This window comes from Terrapene carolina, unplaced genomic scaffold, assembly GCF_002925995.2.
Source record: "Terrapene carolina triunguis isolate 2854851 unplaced genomic scaffold, T_m_triunguis-2.0 Scaffold193, whole genome shotgun sequence".
Lineage (NCBI taxonomy): Eukaryota > Metazoa > Chordata > Testudines > Emydidae > Terrapene > Terrapene triunguis.
In genome coordinates, this window is record NW_020664544.1 from 3,861,119 (window position 1) to 3,888,668 (window position 27,550).

At 51.6% G+C, this 27,550-nt stretch overlaps 2 protein-coding genes and 2 non-coding genes across 4 annotated transcripts; 2 read left to right on the plus strand and 2 right to left on the minus strand.

Annotated features, from left to right (window-relative positions):
• The first annotated feature begins 1,774 nt into the window (after positions 1-1,774).
• ARL5C (ADP ribosylation factor like GTPase 5C) lies at positions 1,775-10,231 on the plus strand. The gene is made up of 5 exons (XM_024210037.3): positions 1,775-2,014; positions 2,938-3,085; positions 5,285-5,368; positions 6,076-6,227; positions 8,529-10,231. The coding sequence occupies exons 2-5, from the start codon at positions 2,942-2,944 to the stop codon at positions 8,575-8,577; spliced, it is 429 nt and encodes a 142-aa protein (XP_024065805.1). The 5' UTR covers positions 1,775-2,014; positions 2,938-2,941; the 3' UTR covers positions 8,578-10,231.
• Positions 10,232-15,006: 4,775 nt separating this feature from the next.
• LOC112113660 (dickkopf-related protein 3-like) lies at positions 15,007-19,516 on the minus strand. Its single transcript, XM_026654665.1, has 4 exons — positions 19,349-19,516; positions 16,349-16,529; positions 15,645-15,840; positions 15,007-15,067 (listed from the first exon to the last, which is right to left on the minus strand). The coding sequence occupies exons 1-4, from the start codon at positions 19,514-19,516 to the stop codon at positions 15,007-15,009; spliced, it is 606 nt and encodes a 201-aa protein (XP_026510450.1).
• On the minus strand, positions 18,568-18,661 carry TRNAI-UAU. The gene is made up of 2 exons: positions 18,624-18,661; positions 18,568-18,603 (listed from the first exon to the last, which is right to left on the minus strand). It is a non-coding gene; the product is annotated as a tRNA-Ile (tRNA).
• Positions 19,517-26,935: 7,419 nt separating the features above from the next.
• TRNAC-GCA lies at positions 26,936-27,007 on the plus strand. Its single transcript has one exon. It is a non-coding gene; the product is annotated as a tRNA-Cys (tRNA).
• The last annotated feature ends 543 nt before the right edge of the window (positions 27,008-27,550 follow it).

Below are 27,550 nucleotides of genomic sequence, written 5' to 3' on the forward strand. Positions count from 1 at the left end.
CGGGCTGCCCCGTCCAGCAGCCAGGGTGGGACTGAGAACAGCCTCCCTTCCCCGAGCGCTCCAAACTCTGGCCAGCCATACTTCTGGCCTGGGCTCCCAGACAATGCAGCCGTGCAGCCCATTGTGTGGGCGTCTGGTCTGGCGAGAAAACAGCTTCTTTTGATTGTGAGCGGAGCCCAGAGGGGGAGACGGCTGCTCCGTCAGTTTCCTTCCCTTCCCCAGGAGTCCTGCGCTGCGTGCACGCCCTCCCCCCACAGAAATATTTTTACTCTGGCATTGATGTGCTTGCCAGGATTTTTCCTGACTGAAGCAGTTTCAGTTCAGAGCCACTGATCTTTGCAGAAGCTGTGGCTCCTCTAGATCAGTGGTTCTCAACCTGGGCCCCCCCGGGAGGGGCCGTGAGCAGGTTTTGCGGGGGAGGCTGCCCAGGGCAGAAAGCCAAAGTCCCACCACCTGGGACTGAAGCTGAAGCCTGAGCAACTTAGCTTTATGGGCTGCTGTGGCATGGGCCCCAGGCAGTTGCGCTGCTTGCTACCCCCTAACGCTGACTTTTATATGCAGAAAAACAGTTGTGGCACAGGTGGGCCGTGGAGTTTTTCTAGCATGTTTTGACGGGGGGCTCGGAAAGAAAAAGGCTGAGAACCCCTGCTCTAAATCCTTCACCTCTCTTGCATGCAGGGGATGGGCGCCCCTTAAATCACAGCTGTTCCCAGACTTTGCACGGTGACCCTCACATTTCACACACTGAGCAATTCGGGTCCAAGGAGAGGTGTCCTGCCTTTCTCTCTCTCCCCCCTCTCCACCGCCAGCTCCACAACTGCCACTCTCAATTCACAGGCTTGGTGACACACTCGCCGGGTCCTCCGCTGGAGTTTATTGGTGAACTCTGCTTCAAAGGGGGTTTGCATTGGCTGGGGGTGGACTCTTGAGAGCACCAAGGTCCATGGGTAAAGTGAACTCTGGAATGGAGGGAGTTTGGAGGAGATGTTCCATTTGCACCAAAGCGCAGAATTCCCTTCGCTGAGTTGCAGACGGTCCCCTCTGTTTCCATCGAGCCGGGCTTATGGGCCTCTTGGTTGGGTTTCTCTTCTGCCTACTTTTAAGATCAAAATTCCTAGTGTATTTGTAAATGTCCGTCTGTCTCACATGTGGCAGTCTATGATCCTTCTCTGGCCCCCATCACCACAGTAGCAATCATTAATGTCTTCATCCCCCAACTCCCCTGGAGGGAAGGCAGAGCTGTGGTCCCCATTCTACAGGGAACTGGGGCATAGAAGCTAAATGGCTTTTTGCATGGGGGAGGGGTGTGTTGGCAGAGCAGGGAATTGAATCCAGGTCTCCAAGTCCTAGGCTAGCCTCTAACCACGGGACCCACCATCCCCCCCGGTTAAACTAATTACTAGTTAACATTTATCTTGCAATAGCATCTAGATGCCCCACTGTCCTAGGTGCTGCGCAGACACAGCATAAGGGAGAGCCCTTGCACCAAAGAGCTTACGGTATAAACAGACAAGACAACAGGGGAGGGAAACTGAGGCACGGAGCTGAGACATGACTGGCCCAAGGCTATGCAGCAGATCAGAGCACTGGACTGGGAACCAGCACTGCCACTATCTACTAGATCCTTGGAAACTGTCAATCCCTCTCTAGCCACAATGCTATTCCAGGTCTGCTCCCTGGGGTGATCCCAGTCCAGCGTAGACGGGGGGCCTTGGAATCTTGCATCACTCGGCTCATGGATTTTTATGCCCCTCGTGTTTAAAATGCTGCTTAGCTCCCCCTCTCCGCTTGTCCCCGATCAGAACCAGCCTGCTCATTGAAAGCCCTCTGATTTTCCAAGCGTTGGACGGGGGGGCCAGGAAGCTGGGTTACACCCTGGGTTGACTGGATTTGCTGGGTGCCTCTGCCTGACTCTGCTAGCTTCCTCCTGACCCTGCCTCTTTGGTTCTGCAGAACACAAGGTGATCATTGTTGGCCTGGACAATGCAGGGAAGACCACCATCCTCTACCAGTTGTGAGTATTCCCATCCCTTCATCTCCCATTCAGAGTCAAACCGCCAGCCAGATGGCTGAGGGGGGAGATGATGTATCTGCTGCAGAGCCTCCCCCAGCAGGCAGCAAGTGGTCCTAGCAAACAAAGATGCCTGCATCCTATCTTCACATTCCAGAAGGCAACGGGGGTTAGACTGAAATCAGCAAGGGGGGGCAGGGTTCCACGGGGGCCAGAGACCTAGTCTGAAGTTGTTTCTATTAAGCCTAGAGGCCCCAGCTGAGATCAGGAGCCCATTGTGCCGGGCGCTGTACAAACCCATGGTAGGAGATTGATCCAAGTACAGTAGAACCTCAGAGTTATGAACTGACCGGTGAACCCCACACCTCGTTTGGAACCGGAAGTGCGCAATCAGGCAGCAGCAGAGACGAAAAAAACCCCAAATACAGTACAGTGCTGAGTTAAATGTAAACTACCTGAAAAGGAAAGTTAAGAAAAAATGATTTGATGCGGTAAGGAAACTGTTTCATTTAAATGAAGGTGACTAAAAGCAGCATTGTTCTTCTGCATTGCAAAGTTTCAAAGCTGTATTCAGTCAATGTTCAGTTGTAAACTTTTGAAAGAACCGAACGTTCTGTTCAGCGTTCCGAACTTCCTCGGAGGTTCTACTGTAGACAAGACAAAGGGTGGGAGGAGGGGGAATATTACAGGTGGGAAACTGAGTCAGAGAGATGCTAAGTCAGTTGCCCAAGAGTCTGTGTCAGAGCAAGGAATTAAACCCAGGTTTCTAGGATCCTCATCCAGTGCCTTAACCACAAGGCCACCCTGGCTCCATGCTCATTTGCTTCTTGGTAAGCACCTGGTGTGTCCCATTCTAGGGGGCAAGGGAGGGTCTGGTGCTGGGTTATGCCGGGATGGCTCTGATGCCTGGCCTGTGCCTCCCACAGCCTCATGAACGAGGTGGTGCACACGTCACCCACCATTGGCAGCAACGTGGAGGAGATCATCTTGAGGAAGACCCACTTCCTGATGTGGGACATCGGGGGGCAGGAGACGCTGCGGTCCACGTGGAACACCTACTACTCCAACACGGAGGTAAGGGGCCGTGTGGGAGGAGCAGCACCATCTCGCTCCCCTCCCGGGCTAGCTGCGCTCGCCCTGTGATGCTCGCCTGGGCTTGATTTGCTTGGCAGATTGGAGAAGCTGGCGGATTTTCTTGTAGTTACAGTGGAAGGGAGAAGCTGATTGGCCACGATGGCTGCCCGTTGTGTGCGCAGATGCTCCTCAGCCCCAACCCACAGCCCGCCCTGCTACTCCAGCGCTGGGACCCCGGCATGCAGCTCTGCCGATGCCCCTTCATCCTGACCCACAGCTCCCTGCTATGTCAGTGTTAGGATAGCCTCCCGCACCTCAACCTATGCAGAGCAATCCCGACCCACCCCACCCCTTCCCGTTGTATTCTTGGGGACCCCCCAGCCCTGCCAGTGCGCCTCGGTCCTGACAGGCAGCCCCCCGGCGACTCTAGTCCTTGATCCAAACATGATTCTGCTGATGCACCTGCGTACTAGTGCCCCCTCTCCTGTTACTCCAACCCTTGGGCTCCGTGTCGCTCTGCCATAACCAAGCGGTTCCATGTGCTACCCTCGGAGCAAGAGGCTAGCTGACAGCCTCCCTCGCTTTCTCTGCCATGTCACAGCCCAGTGTCCGGGATTCCCCTGCTTTGGGGTGTGAGCACCCGGCAGCAGCTGTGTCTGCTCCAAGAGGTGCCCCGGAGCTAGCTGCTGGAGCAGGGATGGGTGGCCTCACGCAGACCGGCGCTGTTAGATTCCCACTGGGAAAGCTGATGTGATCAGGTTCTGTTGCTATTTCAGACTCTTACACTGGTATAGCAGCGTCAGATGGGATTTTCATAGGCGCCCGAATCCCCTTGGGTTTGAGTTCCTAATTCCCCACGGCTCCTCTGGCAACCCCAGCTTGAGCGCCTGATCCTGCTTAGCAATGCTTACTCGAGCGATCACTTCCATTGCCGTTAATGGGGCTCCTTGGGAGTAAAGGTGGCAGGGTCGGACCCTTCCTTTGTAACTTGACGTTGAATATCGCGCCGCTCCTTTAAGGAGAATGGAGCGGGTGGCTTCGGAGAGTGAACAGATTTTTACTAGGGCAGGGCAGGAAGCAGGTGGGAATTTGGGGGGAAGGATCCAGAGGAGGTGCCGCTTCTCTAAACAGGGTGGGTTTTCCCCTTTTGTCCCAGCTTGTTTTGAATGGGATTAAAATACTGTCCCGGAGGGAAGAGCGCCCTGGCAAAGATCCCCAACTGTTTTGGCAGCGCAGAGAGAGGCAGGGATCCGAGTTCAAACACGTCCTTTGTCCTTCCTGCCTGGCCAGCATTCCTGACATAACTCGAGCTGGAATTTCTCTCCCGCTGCCGTCCGTATTTTGTTTCGCGATTCAGAACAGGTCTTGCCCGAGCAGCAAGAGTGCAAGATTGCTGTTAACTTTCCACCCGCTCCAAAGCCCCGAGCCAGTCGAGTTTGGCTGTGACATTACAATTAATTATTTGTACTGGGGTAGCACCTAGGACCCCATGCGCTAGGCGCTGTACAGCCACAGAACAAACGTTGGCTTGGCCTTTAATGAATAGCTCCGGGGGGGAGTCAGTGTCTCTCCTGGTTACCATGGAAAGTTAGTCCGAGGGGAGCTCTTAATTATTTGTATTCCAGTAGGGGCTAGAGGGGCCAATTAAGATTGGGGCATCATTGTGCTAGGTGCTGTACATGTACATAGTGGGACAGTCCTTGCCCCAATGAGCTGTAATGTACAGACAGGCCAATCTTGGGAGAAAGAATTATTCTCCACAGATGGGGAAACTGAGGCACAGAATGGCTGCGACTTGGCCAGGGTCACCCAGGGCATCTGTGGCAGAGGCAGGAATTGACCCCAGGTCTCCCGAGTCCCAGCCCAAGGCCACCCTTTCTGTCAAATGATTGTTTCCCTTCCTTGGGGTCGCTGGTGTTGTGCCAGTTCTCCAGTCCTCCGCAGAGCTTCCCAGGCTAGACGCAAGCTGAATTTCAGATGTCAAATAGCAGCAGGAGAACGTGTTTGTGCAGCACCTAGCACAGCAGGGTCTGGATCCATGACTAGGGCTCCTAAGAGCTCTGGTAATACACCTGATAAATAATGTTCTGTGCCCACCCGAGCTGGCTCCTGCTCCACCTGCAGCTCTTGAGCCAGGCCTCAGATGTTAGCCCAGGACCGGGGTGTTTGATCGACATCTGCTCTTTCCATCCCCCCCAGTTTGTCATCCTGGTGATCGACAGCACCGACCGCGAGCGGCTGACGGTGACGAAAGAGGAGCTGTACAAGATGCTGGCCCACGAGGTATGTTAGCACCAGGGTCGCCCTTCGTGGCCACGGCCTCATGTCCAGAGTAAAGCCGCTTTAGTCTAGTGAGTTGGGGGCAGATCCCTGAGCGATGTTGCTGGGAACTTTGCGACGCTCCATCCCCTTGAAGAGGGCCTGATGCATTAGCGGCAAGGTACCCAGCTGTTTCAGGCACAAGGCTCCAGCCATCTGTAGCGTAGGCGCCGACTCCGTGGGTACTCCGGGGCTGGAACACCCACCAGCAGCACTCCGCCTCCTCCCCAAGCACGCCGTGTGCCCGCTTTTTCCCCCTGGCTCCCAGCGCTTGCCGCCACGAAACAGCTGATGGATCATAAAGCAGCTCCTCGCCTTCCTTCAGCTGCTGAGCGTCACGCGAAACAAGTTTGTCGAGTCTCAGTCCAGTTCTGACTGGTGTCCCATTCAGAATGGGGTTTAAGGAGTGTTCTGGCTTATTACAGTAGCACCTAGAGGCCCCAGCTGAGATCAGGGTCCCATCGTGCCAGGCGCTTACAGCCCCTGTGCTGACGAGGTCACAATCTAAATAGCCGCAAGGTGGAAGGGGAAACCGAGGAAGTGACTCGCACAGTGTCACGTAGCAGCTCAGTGGCAGAGGCGGGAACAGCACCATCGGATTGGGGGATGTTCGCATGGGGGGGAGCTGAATGGAGGGGGGAGAAGGTTAATGGTGGGATCTCTCTCCCCAGGACCTGCAGAACGCGGCTGTCTTGATATTTGCCAACAAGCAGGATGTAAAGAACTCCATGACTACCTCTGAGATCTCCAAGTTCCTAACCCTCAGCTCCATCAAGGACCACCCATGGCACATCCAGGGCTGCTGCGCCCTCACGGGAGAGGGGTGAGTGCACCACAGAGTAAACTAAGCGGTCCCTTTTGGTGCCTAAGTGTCCTGTGGAACTCTCTCCCACAAGACAGAAGTGAGGCAGAGCTTAATGGCATTCAGCAAAAGGTTAGGGGTACGGCTGGCTGAAAATTTTCTGTCTAAACTGTTTTTTGGTGGAGAACTGGATTTTTGCTTAAAGGATACTTGTTGTGAAAAGTGTTTGCTTTATGCCTTGAAAGCCAAAATACTTGAACTTGGAAATGCTGTCCCGGTTGGAAATGCTGTCATTCAGTTGCTTCCTGTCCCCAGTCTCCTCTATGGGTCAGGTTCCCAGGCGGACTACATCTTCCATGATGCACCATGGCCACGGAATCTTATGATGCAGGAGGGGAGTCTGTGGTGCATCATGGGAGATGTAGTCTGAGCTGGAACCTTGTCTATAGAAGTGAATGAGAGCATGAGGCTTCTGAACTACAACTCCCATGAGGCACCTGGGCGGCATTTCCAAATCGAAGTATTTTGCTATTTGAATTGCTGCTGAAAATGTACTTTCCGTGGGGAGAAACCCCAGAACCAGCTCTAGGTGGAGACATACAGACAATCAGCACATCTGCTGTCTTGTTAGGCTGGGTAGGACTATCTAAGGGCTAGAACCCTGCTGTGCCAAGCCATGAGCCACTTTCTTCCATAATTGTTTGCTGTGCGGTTCCTTGTAGCTTCCAGTTCTGACCACTGTTACGAGACGGGAGACTGAGCTAGACGGACAGCATGGCAGTTCCTGTGGGCTCCCTTCTTCCCTTGCTTGGCACGGGCGTTTGGGGGCACCTTAGCTGGGGAAGTGCTTGGCTTGTGGATACTCATGCAATGATCTACGCTGGCTCTATTGGGGGTCGCGCTGTCCTCTCCGCGGATCAGTAGCACTGAGTCTGGGAAAGAATCCAATAGAAGGTCAGGTGATTCCTGTAACTGACTAGAACTGCCAGGGCCCGGCACAGCTGGTGCTGGAGGGGAGATTCTGGCAGCACAGACGTAGGCAGGGTCCCCACACATACAGCCCGGGCAGATGCACATCCGAGCCCTGACTGACGTTTAAATGTTCCAGCCACCTCTAAGTGTCTGTTGGGTGTGTGGAAGCAGAGACAACTGGCACCCTTTACCTGTGAGGCGCTGGGTGTAGTGGTTAGAGCAGGGGACTGAACTGGGATTCCAGCGATCATCTGTTGTGAGGGGAGTGGGGTCTGGTGGTTAATGTAGAGGATGGGGAGTCAGGACTCCTGGGTTCCATTTCCATACTGGGTGCTTCCTCAGCTCTGTCCCTGAGTTAGTGTAACTGTGTGCAAGGCACTTTACCTCTGACTCAGTTTCTCCATCAGTAAAGTGGGAGCCGCTCCTAGGAGTTCATCACTTCATTTTTTCCAAACTCTCTGAACACCTCAAACAAAAGGCAAAAGCCTCGTCTCTGCCCCAGGGCGCTCAGGTAGTGCCGTGACTCGCGCAGCCAGAATCCTTCCAGCACCAGCTGCGCTGGCTTCACGTGAGCAGCCTGGGAATAGATGCCAGGAGGCATGACGGGTGTTTGCTCAGTTTGCGGACGCAGGCTCTGGGGGCAGGTGCGCCTGTCTGGGTCGCGTCAGGCTGAGTAGCTGGGGCTGGGTTAACCAATGACTCACTGCTCAGATGAAACTTAATCCACCTTGTCTCTAGCCCCTTGTCTCACCTCCCAGCCTGTAAAGGGGCCCTGCCTTTCTCTGTTCTCCTCAAGGCCTTTCGATAGCAGGAGGCTGACTCAGCTGTGATTGTGCGATAATCAGGGACTTCTCAGCCTCTGGGAATCGGTGTCTCCCCCAAAGAGGAGCCTGCTCCTAAGCACAGGCTGCTGCTGTTTGCTTTGCCGAGAGCTTTGCCAATGATAAGGACACCCTGGACAGTCCTTAGGGGGCTGTTGTGTGGAGAGCCAGGGACTGGAGCTACTTGCATTGTATTGAAACAGAGGCAGCGCAATCTAGTGGTTAGAGCAAGAGGGGGCTGAGTTAGGATCTGTGGGTTCTGCTTTCAGCTTTGGGGGAGGCAGTGCAATGTAAGAGCTGGGAGTGGGGTTCTGCGTCTGACTTTGCGAGAGGAGTGGGATCCAGTGGTTAGAGCAGGGGGGCTGGCAGCCAGGTTTCCTGGGTTTCTCTTCCCAGCTCTGCCCCTGACTTGCTGAGCAACGCAGGCCAAGCCCATCCTTGCCTCAGTTTCCCCATTGTGTAACCCTCTGTCAGGTGGTATCAGTGCAGAGCGTGGTTATTAATGCGCGTTCTCTCCCCATTCGTGCAGCCTGCCAGCTGGCTTGGAGTGGATGAAGTCTCGAGTAGCAGCCAACTGACACATCTGGCCAGACATATGACGGAACAGTGCAAAGCTCTCCAGCATATTATTTATTTTTTTATACATGTGAGTTTCAGCCTGGACTTTCCTGCTAAAGCAGCTGAAGCTGGGATTTTGTACGGACAGTGTGTTTCCGAGCCCGGGTCAGCGTGGGAGCTGGTCCCTCCTGGATTGCATGTCCGGAAGGAATCTGGATCATATCTGCTGGGTGGTGGGTCCGTTCTGGATCGTGTCTCTGAGGGGAATCGGTTCTGGGTCATCTCTCTTCTGGATCACATCTGCTCCAGGCCTGCACTTAAGTAAAAGCTGGAACAAAGAAGCCTGGAGCATGGGAATTTTACGCACACGCAGGCCCAGTGCAGCTTCCAGCAGATTTACCAATAAGCTATGAAAGAAGAACCTCACCCTCCGGAGTCCGGTTAACGGAAATGCCTTAAGTCTTCAGATGGGGATTGGGGATAAACTTTGCTAGAGGGCTGGGGAGGGGGGTAATAACCTTTAAACCCCGGTGGCCCTCTGCGTTGCCCATTCTCTTCTCCAAACTCGGGTGGTGTTCGGGGTGAGGATCCGAAACCTTCAGGACACTGACGTTTCCCAGGATTTGCTCTGCGATCATCCCTGGGTCGCTCAGCGACGCATCAACCAGCGCACACTGGATGTTCCCTACCATTGGTGCTTTCCCTTGGCCCATCTGATCGAGGCCTTGACCATCTTGTATTTTATATGTTTTAACACAAGCAGGAAAGGGACGGCTCCATGGCTCTGTTCCTGAGTATTTCTCTCTTCTGCCACGGCCCCGGAGCAAGGACACAGATCTGGATTCAGGCCCCTCCTCCAGCACCGTTGGAGGGCAGGGATTCAGTGAGGGTGGGGAAATACGCATGGGTGGGAAGAGCTGCCCCGGGGAGCAAATTTCCCCCTTCACGACAGTTCATTCCCACCTCTTCCACCAGGAGGCGCTAATGGGTCAGGCCCAGCAGGGCCAGATCCAACGCTGCTTAATCCGTGTGGGACCTGGCATCAGGACCAAATCCAAACTCTGAATCCGGACTCAGGGATGTTTGGGTCTGACCTATCCAGCCCGTGTCCCATTTCTACTGAAGATCGAGTCTCACTCCGGAGGCAGCAGGAGCTGACGGTCAGGGAGACCTGCCTGGGTTCTGCTCTTGCAGACTTGCGGGGAAAGACTTAGCTCTTCTGTACCTCAGTTTACCCTGTTGGCAAGTGCCTGCCTTTGTAGAGTGACCTGGAATCCCTGGATGTGAAGGATGCTGGATAAGCACAAAGGACGTGTGGCGGGGGTCACTATCAGGGGTTCCACTGTTCTCCGGTGCAATGCTCTAAACTGGTGTGACCCCAAAACCCACTGGAAAGGTGCCCGTTGAATCCATTGGCCTTTGGATCAGCCCCTTAACGAATCTTCTTCAGTTAAGTGCTTTTAACAAATTAAACTTGTCCCATGAATTTGCATTTGCACAGGCCCCCTGCCAGGCTCAGAGGAGCGGGACAGCGCATCACAGCTTCCTGCCTTGGGCTCAGATGGGGTTTTTACCATTTCTGGGATGATCCATTTGACTCTCCAGTTCTGTATTTTTTATAAAACTCGTGTCTTGTATTTTATACCTGATTAAAGGCTCCGCTATTTAATTTTTTGCATGATCGGGGTCTTGTCTTTTATTAGCTTTTCCATCCTTGTGGATAAGGCGCTGGGCTGCGATCCAGGAGATTTGGGTTTAATTCCTAGCTCTGCCGCAGACCGCCTGTGAGATCTTGGGCAAGTCAATTAGGCCCAGATCCTAAAAGGAGTTTAGGCGCCTAACTTCCATGGATTCAATTGGAGTTAGGTGCCTAAATATCTTTGAAGATCTGGACCTCAGTTCCTCCATCTGTGAAATGGGTATAAAAAACCCTTCCTCCAACTTGATCCCTGTGTGTCTATTTGTTTTCTTTATATATTGTGCTCATCACAATGACATCGGAGCCCTTTCCAGTAGTGCATTAAGCAACATGACTAACGTCTGTCACGTGTTTTGTTCTTTCATCCACTCCCCATGGGGGGAGAAGTGTGTGTGTGCAGTGGAGTGTTTTATTTTGGAAAATTGTTATTAATAGATCTGTGCCTGTTGCTCTGTTTTTATGTTGCAGATGGGCAGGTCAAAGAAATGCACCTGGCACTTCGAGTGGAAGGTGAGGGAGTTAATTTCCTGACGGGGGAGCTCATTGCAGTCTAGGGAAAGCTGGCCCCTGCCTTATTGATATTTAGCTCTCTAGGATGGGAGCCTGTCTTACTATACTTATGGGCCGCGCTCAGCACAGGGGCATTCCGATCTCAACCGGGGTCTGTAAGCACCATTGAAACACACACATCACTGTTCCTGGTTCCAGCACAGAGCATGAGCCCAAGAGGATTATATTCCTGTTTAGTTCTAGCGTTCATTGGTAAGGCAGGAAACCCCTGACGTTTGCATGCCAAATTCTGCATTCTAGCAGAGCGCCAGCTCTGATGTAGTTAAGGTAGCGAAGGCCGTGTTGTTTAATGGACTCTTCTTTGAAGGGCACCAAAATCCACAGGCTGGCTTGGATTGCCGTAAAATGTGGTATGCCTCATGGGGGTGCAGGAGAGGATTAGTGATCCAAATTTGGGGTCAGTGGAACAAGGGGTTCCTGAGATACAGCGCGCCCTCCTCTCCCCCCCGAATGCCATTTCTTAAAGCTGACACATTCCACCAGTGTGGTTTTGTCTGAGCTGTCCGTTTCTCCCATTGCCTTCGATCAGCACCACAGAAACCCATCCCATTGCACACGTGGCCTGCTGGGCGTTGCCCCCTTTCGGACCCTGGTTGGTAGCAGCAAAGTTCAATGACAAGATTCCAGGCCTCTGTCGGCCATTTCTAGCCCACCCTTCCTTGCAGTCCCATCGTCTTCCACTGTCCAGCTCAGAAAGGGTTAACGAGCAGAAGGGGCAGAATCTGACGCCTTAAAAAGTTTTATTTAGATCGGAAGAGGTTCAAGTCGAGGATGCTGGATAACTTGTCGTCACTCGCCCTGTGGCCCTTCCTGTCGGGCGATTCCGCAGGTCAGTCACCTGATTTGTATCTTGCGGTGGGATGGTAGCCTGTCCCGTGCTGGTTGTGGCCAGTTGAGTGGTGCATAGGGCAGTCGCTCTGTACCCACTGGAGCCAGGAGATATGGGGGACAGGGCATGCGGAGCCCCTTGCGTGACAGGAGTGGGTGAGTGCTTCTTGCGCACTTTGCACTATTGCCGGTCAGGTGGCCAGCAGGACCGGTCTCTAGCCGGGCTCCTGGGGGTGTTCTCCCAGGGGCTGGGCTCACAGGCTCCGCGTTAAAGGCTGCAGGCGACACGGAGCTGATCGTTGCTGGCCTAGGAGCTGAGCTGAGTCAGCAGGGCTTTGGGCGGAGCCTGCTTGTGGGGTAATTTTACCTCCCATGTGAGAGAGGAGCTGTGCGTGTGTGTCTCTGACCGCATGGAAACCCCATGAGCTCACAGCTGTATGTATGAGGCAGCTGGGCCTAACGACATTACAGAGAGAGACATAAACAGGAAGCACGGGGAGGTGCTTTGTAGGGCAGGGCTCTGTGCAGCGGCAGCTCATCATAATCAGGTGTTGATCCGGCACCGCACCAGATGCAGCGCCTCCAGCCGGGCAACCCACCGCCTCTCCCTCTGGCGGATCTCAAAGCACTTGCACATTGACTGGTCAAGCCTCCCACGTGGGACTAGAGAGGGGTGATTGTTCCCACCTCGCACAGAGGTGAGTGGACTAAAGGAGCCAACACAGTTTCAGGTCTTCCTTTAAAAAAAATATTGCCTGGCTCTTCCCCCACCCCTGTTGGATTCTTGTCTTTGGGGGGAACGTCGGCATTGCTGTCTAGTGGGCTGAGCGCTGGACTCAGAATAGGGCCAGGGCTAAGTGACTTTACCAAGGTTGCACAGAGTCACCGGGAGACCTAGGAATGGAACCCAGGCGTCCTGACTTCTAGTCACCCTACACTTAAGTACTGGATGTTATGTGATCTGGAATTCAACTCCTGGTCTCGTGCACCAAGGCATGGAATATGCCGTGCTCCACATGCTGGGGAAATGACTCTGACATGAGCAATTAGTTAATTAACACAACTCAGCCACTAATAAGGGGAGGACAGGTAAACAAGCACTGGTGCCATGGGAGAGGTAGAGAGCCCAGTGTCTGAGGCTGGTAGCAGCTGTCTCATATACGCAGGGCTCTGTATAGCTAGATCCACTGAACTTGTCCTGGACTCTGCCTCTTGCCACGGATCTGTGGTCTAGAATCCCAACTTTAATGTTTTTTAAAAAGCATGTTCCTGACTGTGAAGAGAAGCTTCCTGATTTTAATTGCTGGGGCATTTTCTTCCTGAGTCTGCACGTGGCCTGCGAGAATAGCTTAGAGAGGTGTGAACTCTCACATTAATAGCAATGGTGTGTTAACTCTGAAACCTACTGATATTCATTTAAATCTCAACACTTAACTGTTTCACTGCTCATCGTTTTAGCAGAAACATCCAGCAGCACAGAGCAGGAAGTTAAGATGTTCTATTGTGCCTGCAATAAGCAAGTGGGCAGAAGGGCTGTATTAGATTCTTTCTTTATGTGAACTCTCAAAAATGCAACAGTTCCCATTTTAACTTCATTGCTGTACTGAACCTTCCTCTGCCTGAGCGCCTTCTAGTGTTCTCATGTGTGTACTGTGTTTGCTCCCACCTGCTCTAGTCAATAAGCTTTAGATACAATACCTGAGCCCCGTGCTGCTGCTGCTGACCCACCTCCTCAGAGAAGCTTGAACATATGACCCAGCAAATCCAGAAGGCAAGTCCAAAGAACCCACAATGACTTAACCATCACGAGTGGTTTTTCTTTTTTAAATACAATCTCTTGATTTTTGCAGAATTGTGAGCACTGGGGCTGGTAACGTTATTAATCTAGCGGAGAAAAAGAGAAAGATCCGAGGGCTAGGAGCTGAAGTTAGGGGGAAAAAATCAGACTGGAAGGGGACCGAAGGCCACATCTCTCCCCGTGAAGGCAATAGGTGATGAACTGCTGAAATAGCTCCTCAAGGGATGTGCTATGGCTTCTTATTGCTTGTATTTTGGTAGCATCATGGGTGCTGGGCCTCGCACCCCACTGCACTAGACTAATGTCATGATTTCCAGAGGTAAAAAGTCCCATCCAAGGAGCACTTGGATTTGACCCCAGGACCTCTTGAGCTGTAGTCAACTGTTCTACTACTGAGCTTGCCCCACTTTGTACGCAGGTGCTGCTGTGGTGTCCTGCCAAAGGTAGCTAAACCTGCATGATTCCTTTGCACTGCAGCTCTAGGAGTCTGGGATATGAAAGAGGCACCTTGGCTCAGATCCTCAAAGGTATTTCGGCATCTACCTCACCAAAATACCTTTGACGTTCTGGGCCCTTGTGTTTTAATTACAGAATTGCGTATCCAGTGGAACTGTGACGAAGTGCTCAAGACCAAAATTCCCTGGTTTCACTCTAGGGCATCGAAACCCACGCGGTGGCGTGCTCCAAACCGCGCCCCCTCTCAATGCAGGCTCTCTAGGAATCAAACCCTGCCTGCGGATTGCTCTGAGCTGCATTTACCTGCACGTGCCGAGGGGGACAGCTGTGTTAGCCATGGGGCTACTGGATCTTCGTAACATTGAGCCGCTTTTCGGCTACGCCTTCCCTGATTAACAGAACTACTAGGCCTAACTTATTTGTTCGGAGCCCTGTAACACGCTGCATCTCCTCTGCTCACACTGCGCCAGACAGTCACTAGGCAACAAGGAGATAGAACTTATTGCCAGCTGGCCTTATGAACAGGTAATGTAAGTGGTACAGCAGCGGGGGAGATGTGGAACTCAGTGGTAGAGCATTTGACTGCAGATCAAGAAATTTCTGGTTCACTTGCAGGTGCTACCTTCTCTCTTTTCCTGGGAGCAGCTAATGTACCTTTGTGTTGCTCTCCACACAAAGAGAAATTGAATTCTGCAGGTTCCAATAACGGTAATCAAATATCAGGCTTCCAATACTACACTGATTGCCATGGGCGATATAGGAAGCAGTGTGAGGTGGTCTCATATATAATATACACACACACACACTACAGCAAAGCTATACCCATGCATGCACATGCTATGGGAGAATACAGCAATCACACACAGCGATGTGCAGAAATCCAGGGCATTATTGCAGGGAACGGCCAATGCTTTCCAACATCAGGTCATGTTATAGCTCAGTGGTTTAACCTGGTGGCTCAGAGCTGCCACTGATCAAAAGCCAGGCCCCTGAGTGCTGAAGGATCATACATGTTTATTTGAGAGCAGGTCTATGTACATGCTATTTACAGGGAATAAATACAGAGCTCTTGTCCTCAGGGAAGGATGCACCTCCTCTCTACAGCAAGGGCTTCATGCATCTCCAGTCACTTTTATCCTGCCAATACTCGAACGCTTTCCTGGAGGGGACAAGAAGGGAGCGATCCAGGGGTCAGAGGGTGAATAGGCTCAGAACAGGAATTTCTGTTCTGCCCTTCTCCTCCCCACCCTGGAATTGCACAGCATGCATTGGGGGTGGGTGGGTATTATCCCCATTTTAAAGATGGAGAAACTGAGGTACAAAGTAGGGAAGGGACTCGCCCAAGGAGTCAGTGGAATAGCACCCAGAATACCTGCAAAATTCCCCTACTCTAACCACCAGACCTCACACCCTCAGAGCGAGCAGGATGGAGTCCTGGCTCCCAAGCCCCTTCTCTAACCACTAGACAACACTCTCCTCCCAGAGCCTGGGTTTGGACCTAGGAGTCCTGGGTCCCATGCCCCTGCTCTGGTCAGTATAACCCAATATCCCCTTCAAGTAAAGAGCAGGGGCAATGCATCCAGAATTGCCAGGCATTCTACTAATGCCCCTGCACCTCCTGCTGTATTCTGTCCCGGCAGGTCTGATGGCATGAAAGCCCCTTGTCCCAGAGTCCTGCCCCGGACCAGGCAGGATCTCCACAGTACCTCCAGGCCCTGAGCGTGCCCCACACTCACTCTCGGCCAGCAGCCCCGGTCCTGCACACCAGCCCCTCCTGGCAGGGGCAGACCTGGTTGATGCTGAAGGCCAGGCCTCCCTGGGGCACAAAGCAGCTCTCGTCCAAGGCCAGCCTCTTCTTGCAGAGCAGCTCGCCATGGTGGCGGGCGCAGCAGGCGGCCACGCCGCAGTCCTTGTCCTGCCGGCAGCGAGCACCTGGGGGCAGACAGGGTGGGGGGAGGGGTTAGGCAGGCAGGGAGGGGCTTCATCCATTCCCTCCCCCCACTGCTCGGGACCCCACAGCCTGCCTCGCTTGCTGCTTTCCAACCCACCCAGCATAGCACCCAGTCCCTCTCGTCTTGGTGGTGCAAGGGCCTCCTCCTCTGCAGTCTGTGCGGCCTGGACCAGCCGCCCAGAGAAACCCCACTTCTCTGGGTGCAGGAGCCGGACCCCCCACGGCTGTGCCTTGCCCTGCCTCCTAGGGGAGGCATGGGGGTGGGGGGGCGTGGCTGGAGCACCCTGCCCTATGGCTAGTCTCTGTCTCCCAGTGGCCAGGTGTAAATTACAGCAGCTGGGAGGCTGCTCCGCCGTACGCCAGGGGCCCACGCAGGCCCAGTGTTCAGCTTCAGAACAGTAGGAGCTCCTCCACCCCGGCCACGCCTGAAGCCCAGGGATGGGATAAGGGCGACTCAGGCCTGGAAAGCGGCTCCTCTCCATGCCTTACCCTCCTGCCCGTCCGGCACGGTCCTGTGGCACTTGCCAAACATACAGGTCAGGCCCCTGGCGCAGTGGGTGTCGCGGCGGCAGTACTGCCCCTCCTGGCGCAGGGGAAGGCACAGCCGGAAGTGCTTATCACAGAAGAGCCCGTGGGCGCAGTGCCGGTCCTGGCTACATGTTGTGGCCGCCTGGGGGAGAGATGATGCAAGGTCAGATGGGAAAGGCATGTCCCTGTTGCTTCTTGGCGGGGGGCGGGAGGTTGGACTGGGGAAGCAGCCCTCACAGCTGAGTTCCTATCCTCATATTTCCCATAGCAATCGAAAAGCCAACCTGGATTCCAAATGTCCCAACACGGGGGGGTGCTGAGACCTTGGGGGAGGGTGTGATGGGAGGGTGTGATAGCAACAGGGGCGAGGCCCCTGAGTTCCCAACCAACCTTTCAACCCAGAATCAGATCAATTTTTGACCTTTTGGGACATCCTAATTGCAATCCCTTCTGTGAAGGGAAAAGGCCTGGAGAGCTCACAATTTTCCAAAGCCACCAATGGTTTTCGGGGAAGGAGTCGGAGGGGAGTGGAGGGCAGGGGGATTCAGTTTCTCTCCCCACTGGAGATGCCTTAAAGGGGTCTCATTCAGTAAGTGCCCAGCCCCTGCAAATCAGGCCAGGTCCCTTGACGCAGGGCACCTAAAATCTTGTGTCACTTTTGGAAACCTTGGCCGGAGATGTCTGGCTGACAAGGATTTTCTAGATCCAGGTGCCACACTCCTTGGCCCATCTCTGGAAAGCAGCAGAGGAAAGGTTGGGATGGGACTCCTGGGGTCTCTTCCCAGACTAGCTGCATGAACTTGGCCTTAGTTTCCCTAACTTGAAATTGGGGTTAATAATTCTTCCTTCCCAGGGGCTTGTGAGGGTTAATTTATTGAGCACATGAGTTCTTTGCGGGAGGGACTATGTTTTGTTGTGTTTGCCAAACACTTCGCATCATACGGACCGGGTCCGTTACTGGCGCTCTTAGCACTATCAGAATACTACATAGTCAAAATAATGATTAAGTCCTTGAGAACCTCTGTACTAAGCATATGGTTAGAGCTGCTCAAAGCCAGCAAGTCACTCCTGACAGAGACGTCGTATAAATCACTCCAGAATTTATGGTTTGTTTTAAGCACTTTTGTGTATGAGGCTCTTTCTAACCAAGGCGCTGTTAGGAAGTTATAGACGGTGATGTAGGTTTAGTAGAAAAAAAACAGTTTGACATGAATAGCAATGTTTTCTTGGTTTTCTTTTATAAAGAATCTGTAAAAACAGCGTGAGGTTTTGTACAGTTTGGATTTAAACATTGCAATGCTGAGCTAGTGCATGAGAACTAGGAAGTGAAACTTAAACAGAAAACAAAGTGAAACAGACCAGCCACATCTGAGCTGTAATCGGCTGAAAATTTTCCGTCTACATTTTTCAAACAAAAAATTGGATTTTGGGGGTTTGGGGTTTTAGGTTTTTTTTGATGAAATGAAAATTTTCACAGAAAATAAGTTTTCAATGAAATTTGGCATGGGAGGGTTTCTTTGGGGGAAAAAAAACAAAAAACCAATCCCCCCCTCACCACTAATATTTTTGGTTTTTCAATTAAACCCTGAACATTTTTGAAGAAACATTTCAATGAGCATGGACAAAAAATTAGTTTGCAAGAATTTTTACAAGGGGGGGGAAGCATCTCCCCACTTAGTTCTATTTTTAACATTCCTCCTGGATTAGTAACCTGAGGGGCTTCTAATAACACAGCTCAAGAACTGATTATGCGATATCTAAGATATATGTGGCTGTTTCCCCTTAAGGATTAAAACACCCAGGTAGGGAAGCGTTTTACAGTCATTAATTGCTTAAGCCCCACACACCTCTTGTGAGTGTCCATCGATTTTTGAGGCCAGAGGGACCCTCTATTGCAGTAGTTCTCAAACTTTTGTACTGGTGACCCCTTTCACATGACAAGCCTCTGAGTGTGACCCCTCTTATAAATTAAAACCACTTTTTTTTATATTTAACACCCTTATAAATGCTGGATGCAAAGCGGGGTTTGGGGTGGAGGCTGACAGCTCGCAAGCCCCCATGTAATAACCTCTCTACCCCCTGAGGGGTCCCCAGCGCCAGTTTGAGAACCCCTGCTCTACTGTTTGGATTCATTGGACCTCCTAAAAATGGGCCAGATAATTCCATACCCATAAAACACCTGCTCCAGGTGAGACTTGAACTCACAACCTCAGCATTGCTCAGTCAAGTACTGCCTTATAAGTACTGTGCGCTAACCAATTGCGCCACTGGAGCATCTGAAAATTGCTTTCTCTGCCTCTGAATCAGGATTGGTGCAACGACTGGTGGTGCTCTTCCAAAGCATGCAACAGTCCTTTCCTCTACCCACTAGGCCAGTGGTTCTCAAGTTTTTTATTTCATTTGCGGATCCCTAAAAAATTTATATTGGGGGTGTGAACCCCTTTGGAAATCACCAAATGTACTGCTACATTGGCTAGGAATTGCCCTAGGACCAGCTGCCTGGATGCCAACAACGCTAACCTCTATACCGTAAATGCATCTGTTTTATAGTAGGGGGAAATGAGGTAGAGCGAGATTACAATCTCAGATTCAGAGCCTGTGCAGTCAATGAAAAGATGCCTGTTAATTTCACGAGGCCCTGATTTGCCATAGGACATGCAGTAACAGTGAGGGATAGAACCCAAGAGTCCTGGTGCCTCGTTCTAGCTAATAGAGCGCCCACCTTCCCATGAGCAGAGAATAGAATCCAGGACTTCTGACTCTTTCCTCCACCCCAAAAAAATCCCCGGCTCAAACCACTGGCCGTATGCACCCCATATTACACCACAAAGGCTGGCCTGCTAGATGCAGGATTCACAAGGAGACTTAGAGACCCCTCCCCCGCTCTGATGCTTGGTCCCCTACAGTCAAGCCAGGCAGGCTGAAGGCTGCGGGGCAAGTGCCCACCCATCCCTTGCTTACCGCAATCTCCTTGCTGTCGGCCAGGGGGCTGGAGCTTTTGGAGAGGGTGGCCTCATCTGGGGCGTGGTAGGGCATAGAATACAACCACGCCCAGATGTAGCCGTCCGCAGCAGGCAGGGGCCACAGGAGTAAGGAGAGGAGCCAGAACCTGGCAGGAGATGCCCACATGATGCAGATCTGACAAATGGTAGGGGGAGGATCTTCCCTTTGGAGTGATAGGAAACCCAGCGCCAGCCCCCGGGGTTTATATAGTCCAGGGCCTATCTCAGCCCCTGCTGCTAAAGCTGTTTGACCATCTAATGGGAAGGAGGAGGCAATCAGGGGTTAAAGGATTAGCATAATCACCGGCCTTCCCAAAACAGCCCCCAAAATAAACGAGCCCCCGGCAGTCTGGCTCTGGGCTCACTGAGCACACGAGGGGCAGCCCCGGGATCCGGCCAGCTCCAGCACTGCGCCAATTAGCCAGAGTCCAGCCGCTTAATGCCTTCGGAGGGGGATGCGAATTGCAGGTCTCAATGCAGATCCAGCGTGCCATGTACAAGGGCTGGGACTGCACAGAGCCAATGGCTCATGGGGGCCGTGCTGGGGACGCGTCTGAGGCCCTAACACACATTGGCTCATAGAATGTAGGGCCAGGCAGGCGTATTCTGATCAAATTCTCTCCCTCTGTGTCTGTGCAGCACCCAGCACCTTGGGGCCCTGATCTCAGTTGGGGCTGCTAGATGCTATCCTAATATAGCTAGTAAGTAATAATGGTCATTAATGATCCCATGGTGCTTTGCATAAGAGTCAGGGCGTTGACTGGTTTCCTGGCCGAATTCCATCACGTGGGCTCATACAAGGGGCACAGACACTGCCACAAAGAAAACACGTAAATTTGGGTCAGTAAGTGAAACAGAAAACAAGAGAGTCAGTTTCACTTCTCTGACCAGAAATATGTTTGGATGCGGCCGTTCCAGGAAAGTCCCCGTCTGCACTACAGCTGAAATATGCTAGCCACAGCATTGTTATTATTAGCTGCCTTATCTCTAGGCTTGGAAGGATTCGATTTTTACTGGGAAATGTCAATTTTACGGAACACACACAAACCAAGGAAGAAAATATTTCCACGGGTGATAATTGAAATTGACAGATAAGCCAAGTAAGAAAAGTGCTGCTGGAGAGGTTAACTTATGGACAGTTGCTTTGTATATTTGGACATGTGATATTGACAATTTGTGCTTTAATGGTTAGAAAGCTTTTGAATCTCAATGTCTATTGTCATTAAATAATTTTTCTCTCTCCCTTCCCCCCCCCCCCCCCCAAATTTCCTGCAACTCTGAAAACTGAAATAGAAAAAAGAACAGGAGAACTTGTGGCACCTTAGAGACTAACAAATTTATTTGAGCATAAGCTTTCGTGGGCTACAGCCCACTTCATCAGATGCACAGAATGGAACATATAGTAAGAAAATATGTATACACACACAGAGAACATGAACAGGTGGAAGTTGCCATACCAACTCTAAGAGGCTAATTAATTAAGATGAGCTATTACCAGCAGGAGAAAAGAATAACAACAATGCTTAAAACGATGTTTAAAACTAAACAGCGATATGATCTGTCAAAATTATAAAAAAGTAAAAAAGGAATTCTGCCAGGCCTGAGTATATCCTGGCCTTGTAAAGACAGCTCCATCCCTAAAGAACTTACAGGCTAAATAGACAAGACAGACTGCCCCCATTTCACAGATAGAAGAACTGAGGCACAGATCCTCAAAGCTATTTAGGTGCCTAACTCCTAATGACTTCAGTGGGAGCAAGGCACCAAAGTGCCTTGCCTGAGGTCACACAGGGCAGCCTGTTGCAGACAGAGGGACTGAACACAGATCTTTTGAGGTCTAGCAAACAGGGAGTAGCCGTAGAGTCTGGATCTAGGCTTTGGGGATGCTTGGATACTGGGCCTGGTTTTCTGCTCATTTCCAGTCAGAAGTTGTTTCTAGCAGCTTTCCAGCCCAGGGTATTTGGGGGCTAGGACTCCTGGGTTTCATTTACATTGATTCACTGTGTGACCTTGGAGGAGTCACTCCCTCTCCCCATGCCTCAGTTTCCCCATCCTGATGTAACGGGGCGATCCTCTTGGTCCATGCAGCATGTTATTAGCCCCAGCTCCCTAGACTGTCCCTTGGGATAGTTTATCTAAGTGCTCCCGACCTGTCACCTCATCCTCCTGAGAAACCCTCAGGGGGACATGCTTAGCGCCTCCCCTAATGGGTTTGCAAATGACCGTGTTTGCCTGGCGCTGGGGGCCTTATCTTCTGCTCCTCTGGACAAATTGGCCCAGCCGGGGGGCTGAGTGGAATGACCAGCTGTGGGCAAACAAGGAAATGCTGTCCTCTGAGAGGATTCCTCAGGAGACAATGCTGCCTCTGCCTCCCTCAATCAAGAAGGTTTAGCAGTGGCTGATTTTCCCACCCCACACCCCTTCCTCAAGTTTCTGACTCTTTAATATATATTTTACAGTAAGTAAAAATACACCCCTAAGCCCCACTGATGTCCTGCTTAGGGGACATGAGGGATGGCTAGGCCTTGTACCAGCTGTCTGCACAGGGGGTGAATTTCACCCACAGCAGCTAGCTAACCAGGAAGCTCATGGTTATGGTGGGTCGTCTCCTTACCCTCTAGGTTTCATATCCGCAATGCTGAAGCTTCTGTCGCTTTCCTGCATAGACCTCACTCAAATTATGCTGTCCAGACTTTCTTCATTTCCTCTCCTTCTTCCTGCTTATATTTTCTCCCGCTTGGCAATTCCCCGCCCTCTAGAATAGTTACACCCTTTGGTGATTTGGACTCTGTTATGAGTTGCCAGCTAATTAGGTTTGGTTTTAAAATCCCAGCTCCTGGAGTCATGTGATTAAGTGAAACTCTCAGGCCTGGTCTATACCTAAAACTTAGATCAACCTAGGGTTGAAAAATTTCACATCCTGTACGACACAGTTAAGTTGACCACGGTAGCATTGCTTTCAAAGTAAGTTTCTGGCCTTCACGGTGGGGGAGGAAAGAGGGAAACATCACGCTGCCAGCTCAGAAACCATCAGTCCACTAAACAGAACCCCAGCTGTGTTACTGTTTGAAATCTCACGATTGGTAAATTCATCTCGTGATTTTAGCACCTGACTTGTGATTTTTGAGGGGGTCGGAATGGACAATGCTGCTGTTATGCTTACTGCCACATGGTTGCGAAAAGCTGGGACTTGTCCTGATTTTAATGGGAGCCTCTCACAGAGCCTCTCCTGGAGTATCGCTGGATCCTGCACTTGTGAGAAGCGAAATTAGTGCCTCGCCAGAGGGACTTCCTGCTCTGGGGCCTGCTGGATCCAAAGGGCCACAGCCAAAAAACCCTTAGCGCTTGGCCCTTAAGGAAAACAATATGTACATATTAACTAGCTGCTGGGGGCGGGGGGGTAACATCACTGGGGCCTCTTTTGTCCCAGAGCTTTGGGAGGGGAGCTGTGCGGGTGGGGTGGGCGGTAGGCCAAGGGTGAGCACCAGGAGACAAAAGCACCGAAGGAAAGGAGACGGAATCAGATTCTTTGTGTGATCGTCTCCTTTCCTCTAGAAAGGAGGCCAGAGACGTCTGTGCTCAGTCAGCTGGTCCCGTGTTACCCAGTTTAACAAGATGCTCTGCTACCGGTGTGGCATAGTACTAGGATGTCAGGCAAGCTGCCCTGTATTCCTTGCTCTATCACAGGCCAGCTGGTTGGCCTCAGTTTCCTCATTTGTAAAACCGGGTGATGCTCCTGCCCTCCTCTTTAAAGTGTTTTGAGATCTGCTGATGAGCGGCTCTTACATAGCTCTCTTACAGGGATCACAAATAGCAGGGTCTCCAAAGTATAAAAAGGTGTTGTCAGAAGTTAGTAAGATCTGCCCGTGGGAGGGCTTCACGTTGTTTGGGGTCTGATTCCCCCGTCCATTAGTCATTGGCTGATCAGGTGCCCATTTATTCTGGAGCTTGATGCCAGCTCTGCCAGCCCTCTCCTTTCTCCTAGGCACTAGGGGTGCCAGTCATCCAGGATTGTCCGGGAGTCTCCAGGAATTACAGGTTAATCTTGAATTAAAGGTTATGTCATGTGACGAAACCTAGTCCCAGGATACGTCCAACCAAAACTGACAACTCTCCTAGGCACAGAGGTGTTTTGTTTCCTTGCTTTCCGATGTGATGTCCTTGATAGATTGAGGGACTATCGCTTGCACACTTCCTCATGTTTGGGACCGTGGAGGCTGAGCATGAAATAAATTGCTAGCTAGCCATGTTATAATCCTCACTAGCAGCTACTAGAGAGCCCTGCAGCTGCGGGGCTAGTGTGTTTGACTTGGTATTAAGTAATGCATGGTTTGAATCCCCCTCCTGCTTTGTGTTTGTCAAAATGCAATTCAAGCTGGCCACATATACTTTCCAGAGGACCAAATCCTCCTTCTATTGAAGTCAGTGGTCCTCCCCAATGTTGTGGGTGAAAATAAAATGGGATCCAGATCTAGTTTTAGATTTGAGCTGGCAAATATCCCCCTTCCCCTGGCCCCTGCAGGCTCCCCCCAGCGGCACTGGAGCAATTTCCACTAAGGGGACTGCTCACTACCGACGGGTTATTTTAAGAAGTCTTTTGAAAACAGGCTGTGGCAGCAGATTCCTGGCACGGGTAACGGGACACCTGGGTTCTTGTCAAGGCTCCAGGAAGCAGAGTAGCTAGTGCTTAAGGCAGGGGCTGGGAGTCAGGACTCCTGGGTTCTCTCAGCTCTACCCTTGATTTACTGTGTGTTTATAGAGAGTCTTAAATAGTAAATGTTTATTTAGCTTCCAAGGGCGTTATCACTGATCAGGGCAGTTTCCCTTTATCAGTCTCCAGCTGGGCATTTGTCCCTGTCACATTTGGTCAAGGTCTCTGTGAAATCCTGGTTGGTCCCTGCTGCATATCAGCTACAACCAGCCATTTCTCTGTTAGCTCCCAGGGCACCCAATGGAACCAGCACGGCCAGGAAGGTCAGCAACTCTCACTGGGCTGGGCCAGTACACTCTCCAGACGGGTTAATAATCTCTGCTCCAGAGAGCACATTTGAATCTAACCCTTGTGGGTTCCTTTATCATTATGACTGCTCGAGGCCGGTTTTCCTTTGTCCCCGACGTCTACCATCAGGGTCGGATTTAGGGGCAGGCAACCCAGACGAGCGCTGGGGGGGAGCCAGGCTTGGGGTTCTATGTTTGTGGTTAGCGACAAAAGGGAAAATAGAATGTTTGAAGTCACGTTTCAGGTGGATTCATTTGTCACTAACCTCCTAGAATGTTCTGGACCCTTGTGGAACCTTCCAGACTCTCTGAGAATGACATTTTCCTCGAACCTTCTAGAACAGTGGTTCTCAAACTTTAGCAACCCGAGGACCCCTATTTTGATTTAAACATTTTTGTGGATCCCCAACCCCTCCTGCTCAGCCCCAGACCCCACCCCCACTCCCACTCCACCCCTTCCCCCAAGGTCCCACCCCTGCCCCACCCCCGCTCCACCTCTGCCCCTCCTCTTTCCACCCCCTCCCCCAAGCGCCCCGTCCCCGCTCCTCCCCCTCCCTCCCAGCGCCTCCTGCATGCTGCTGAACAGCTGTTCCCTGGTGTGCAGGAGGCGCTGGGAGGGAGAGGGAGGAGTTGATCTGCAGGGCCCGCAGACCCCCCTGGAGTACAGGTCCGTGGACCCCAGTTTGAGAAATACTGTCCTAGAATGTTGTCAGCCATGCCCTCGTGGGTATATCAGGGGCAGGGCGTTGCCACTCAGTCAGTGAGGTATAAGAACAAAGAGAAGTGAAGTGAGTGCCCAGCTGCGAAACTGTGAACCTTGTCTTAGTGTGTAAATGTGAAAGTGTACTTGTGTTTTTAAGACTTGAAGAAGCGTGTAAGTAGTGCCTAATAAAGGATATATTTAATGGGACGCCAGAGATATTTATCAAACCTCTATCTATGCAACAATATAAAATGGGGGGCCACCGAAGACACTCCTCGCCTGGGGCGTCATTTGGTCTAGGGCCAGCCCTGTCTACCATTCTACATGCGTGAGGTCTTTATAAAATGTGATTATCTGGACTTTTCCAAGCAATCACTAAGGGGACAGGTGGGGCGAGTGATGACATATATTTAAAGGATGTAAGCAGTGAGTGGGGGCAAGAAGCCACCATTCTTCATGGCCTGGCTTTCCAGTGTGGTTGTGAGTCCCACTGTAAGTCTTTATTTCCTGGCTTTCCGAGGTTTACCTGTGGCCACCTTCGGGGAATGAGGCAGCCCTGGGGACCCTTAGCTCTAAGCTAATGAAATGTTTTGGCTGCAAATAACTAGGGACAAAATGAAGTCCTCAGGGAAACTTCCTTAGTCGGATGAATCAGTCAGTGGAATTGTCTCCCAAGGAAAGGGGGGGGGGGGGGATTAAAACTGCCTTGCTTGGGACAACTAGATTCAAAAACAACCAGTCTGGTACTAGAAGACTGGGGAGAGTTCAGAGGTTGCTTAAGCCAGAGCGATACCTATTCAAAATGCAACTAGGGCAGCTTCCACGGTCTATATAATTTCTCTGACACGTTCGTTTACCTGCCAGTGAGGAAAATACTGGGGTGGAAAGAGTTAAAGGTCTTGGGTTATTTTCCTCCCTTTGTAAATGCCATGTCATCTAGTGCTTTGCCTTTCTAGAGCTCCAAGCGCTTTACAAAGTAGGTCAGTGGCATTATCCCCATTTTACAGATGGAGAAACTGAGGCACGGAGAGGGAAAGTGACTTGTCTGGGGCCAAAACCCATTTCTCCTGAGCCCAGTGCTCTGTCCACAAGGACACGCTGCCTCTAAGAATCTGATTAATACTTTGTTCCCGCTCTGAATAGAGGACCTGCTTCCCTTTGGCTTATGACAGAATGGTTATTACACCCCTGAGTCCAGCCTCTGGCTAGGGCCTTGCAACGCCTCTCTTATAGGGGGGCACGCCACATACCAAGCAGGTACTGCCCGCCCCTTTCAGAACGCCACCAGACAGGCCCAGTTGTCTGGGCCGGGACTATTTCAGCAAGATGTTTTGGTGGCTGGCATTTAACTGATGTCTGTCGGGCCCTACGGGTTTCACGGCCTGCAGGAGCTGCACCCCAGATGTGGAGCAGTGTAGACGGCTGTCTACAGAGAGATGGATTTGCTCTACTTCACCCAGAGGTGATTAGGTTTAATGCAGGAATCTCTGGGGGGAATCCTCCAGCCTGTGCTATGCAGAAGGTCAGACTAAAATCAGATTAGCCCCAACTGGCCTTCAAAAATGGATAAATCTGCTGCACATCAAGAGTCTTTGTGATGTTTAACATCCAACAACCCAGCATTCATGAAAAGGTTTAAGTCTCCCCCCAGGCTGTTGCAAGCTTTGCTGTGCGGTCTGAGTCACTCCCTGTGCAAACACTCCCCATAGCTCAGCTTCCACCCATTGTGTGGGTGGTTGTTTTAGGCGCTGGCTGTAACATACTGCCAATGCCCAGTTAAATAACAGCTGTGCTTGTGCAATCCTCTCTATAAGAGAATGTTTTCCTCCCTTTTTCTCCAGCAGAGGGGGTATAGCTCAGTGGTAGAGCATTTGACTGCAGATCAAGAGGTCCCCGGTTCAAATCCGGGTGCCCCCTCGTTTTTTAAAAACTTTACATTTTTTGACACAGGATTCCCCGCTTGGCAGGGCAAATGTTGTAATGGGCAATTATTTTTGTAGCACCTGCAGCATCAGTGCTGGGCTTACAATTACCCATCCTATCTCCATTTAACAGTTTTATTGAAGGGAGTCTTTCCACCCCATCTAAAGATTTTTGTAAAACCAAAGGAGGGCGTGGGGGGAGAGAATCTGTGGAAATGTTTAATCTGTTTCATTTTCTGTCTTTCTCCAGTTCCAGTCCAATGGCAAGAAAGGCAGGGGTTGCTACAGAGAATATGTCTCAGTTAGACTCAGGTGAACCTGCAGTTCTTGCTGTAAGCAGAGCCAGGGTCCAGCGGCCAGCACCACATGGGGTCTCACAAATTAGTTCAGTTTTTCTTCTTTGTTTAGTGCCCCCAATGCACTGGGCGCTGTATCCGGCATGGGAGATAAAGACAGCCTGGAACTATAGGGCTGGAAGGGTCTCTGAGACCTCATCAAACCCAGCCCCCTGTGCTCAGGCAGGACCACATATACCGAG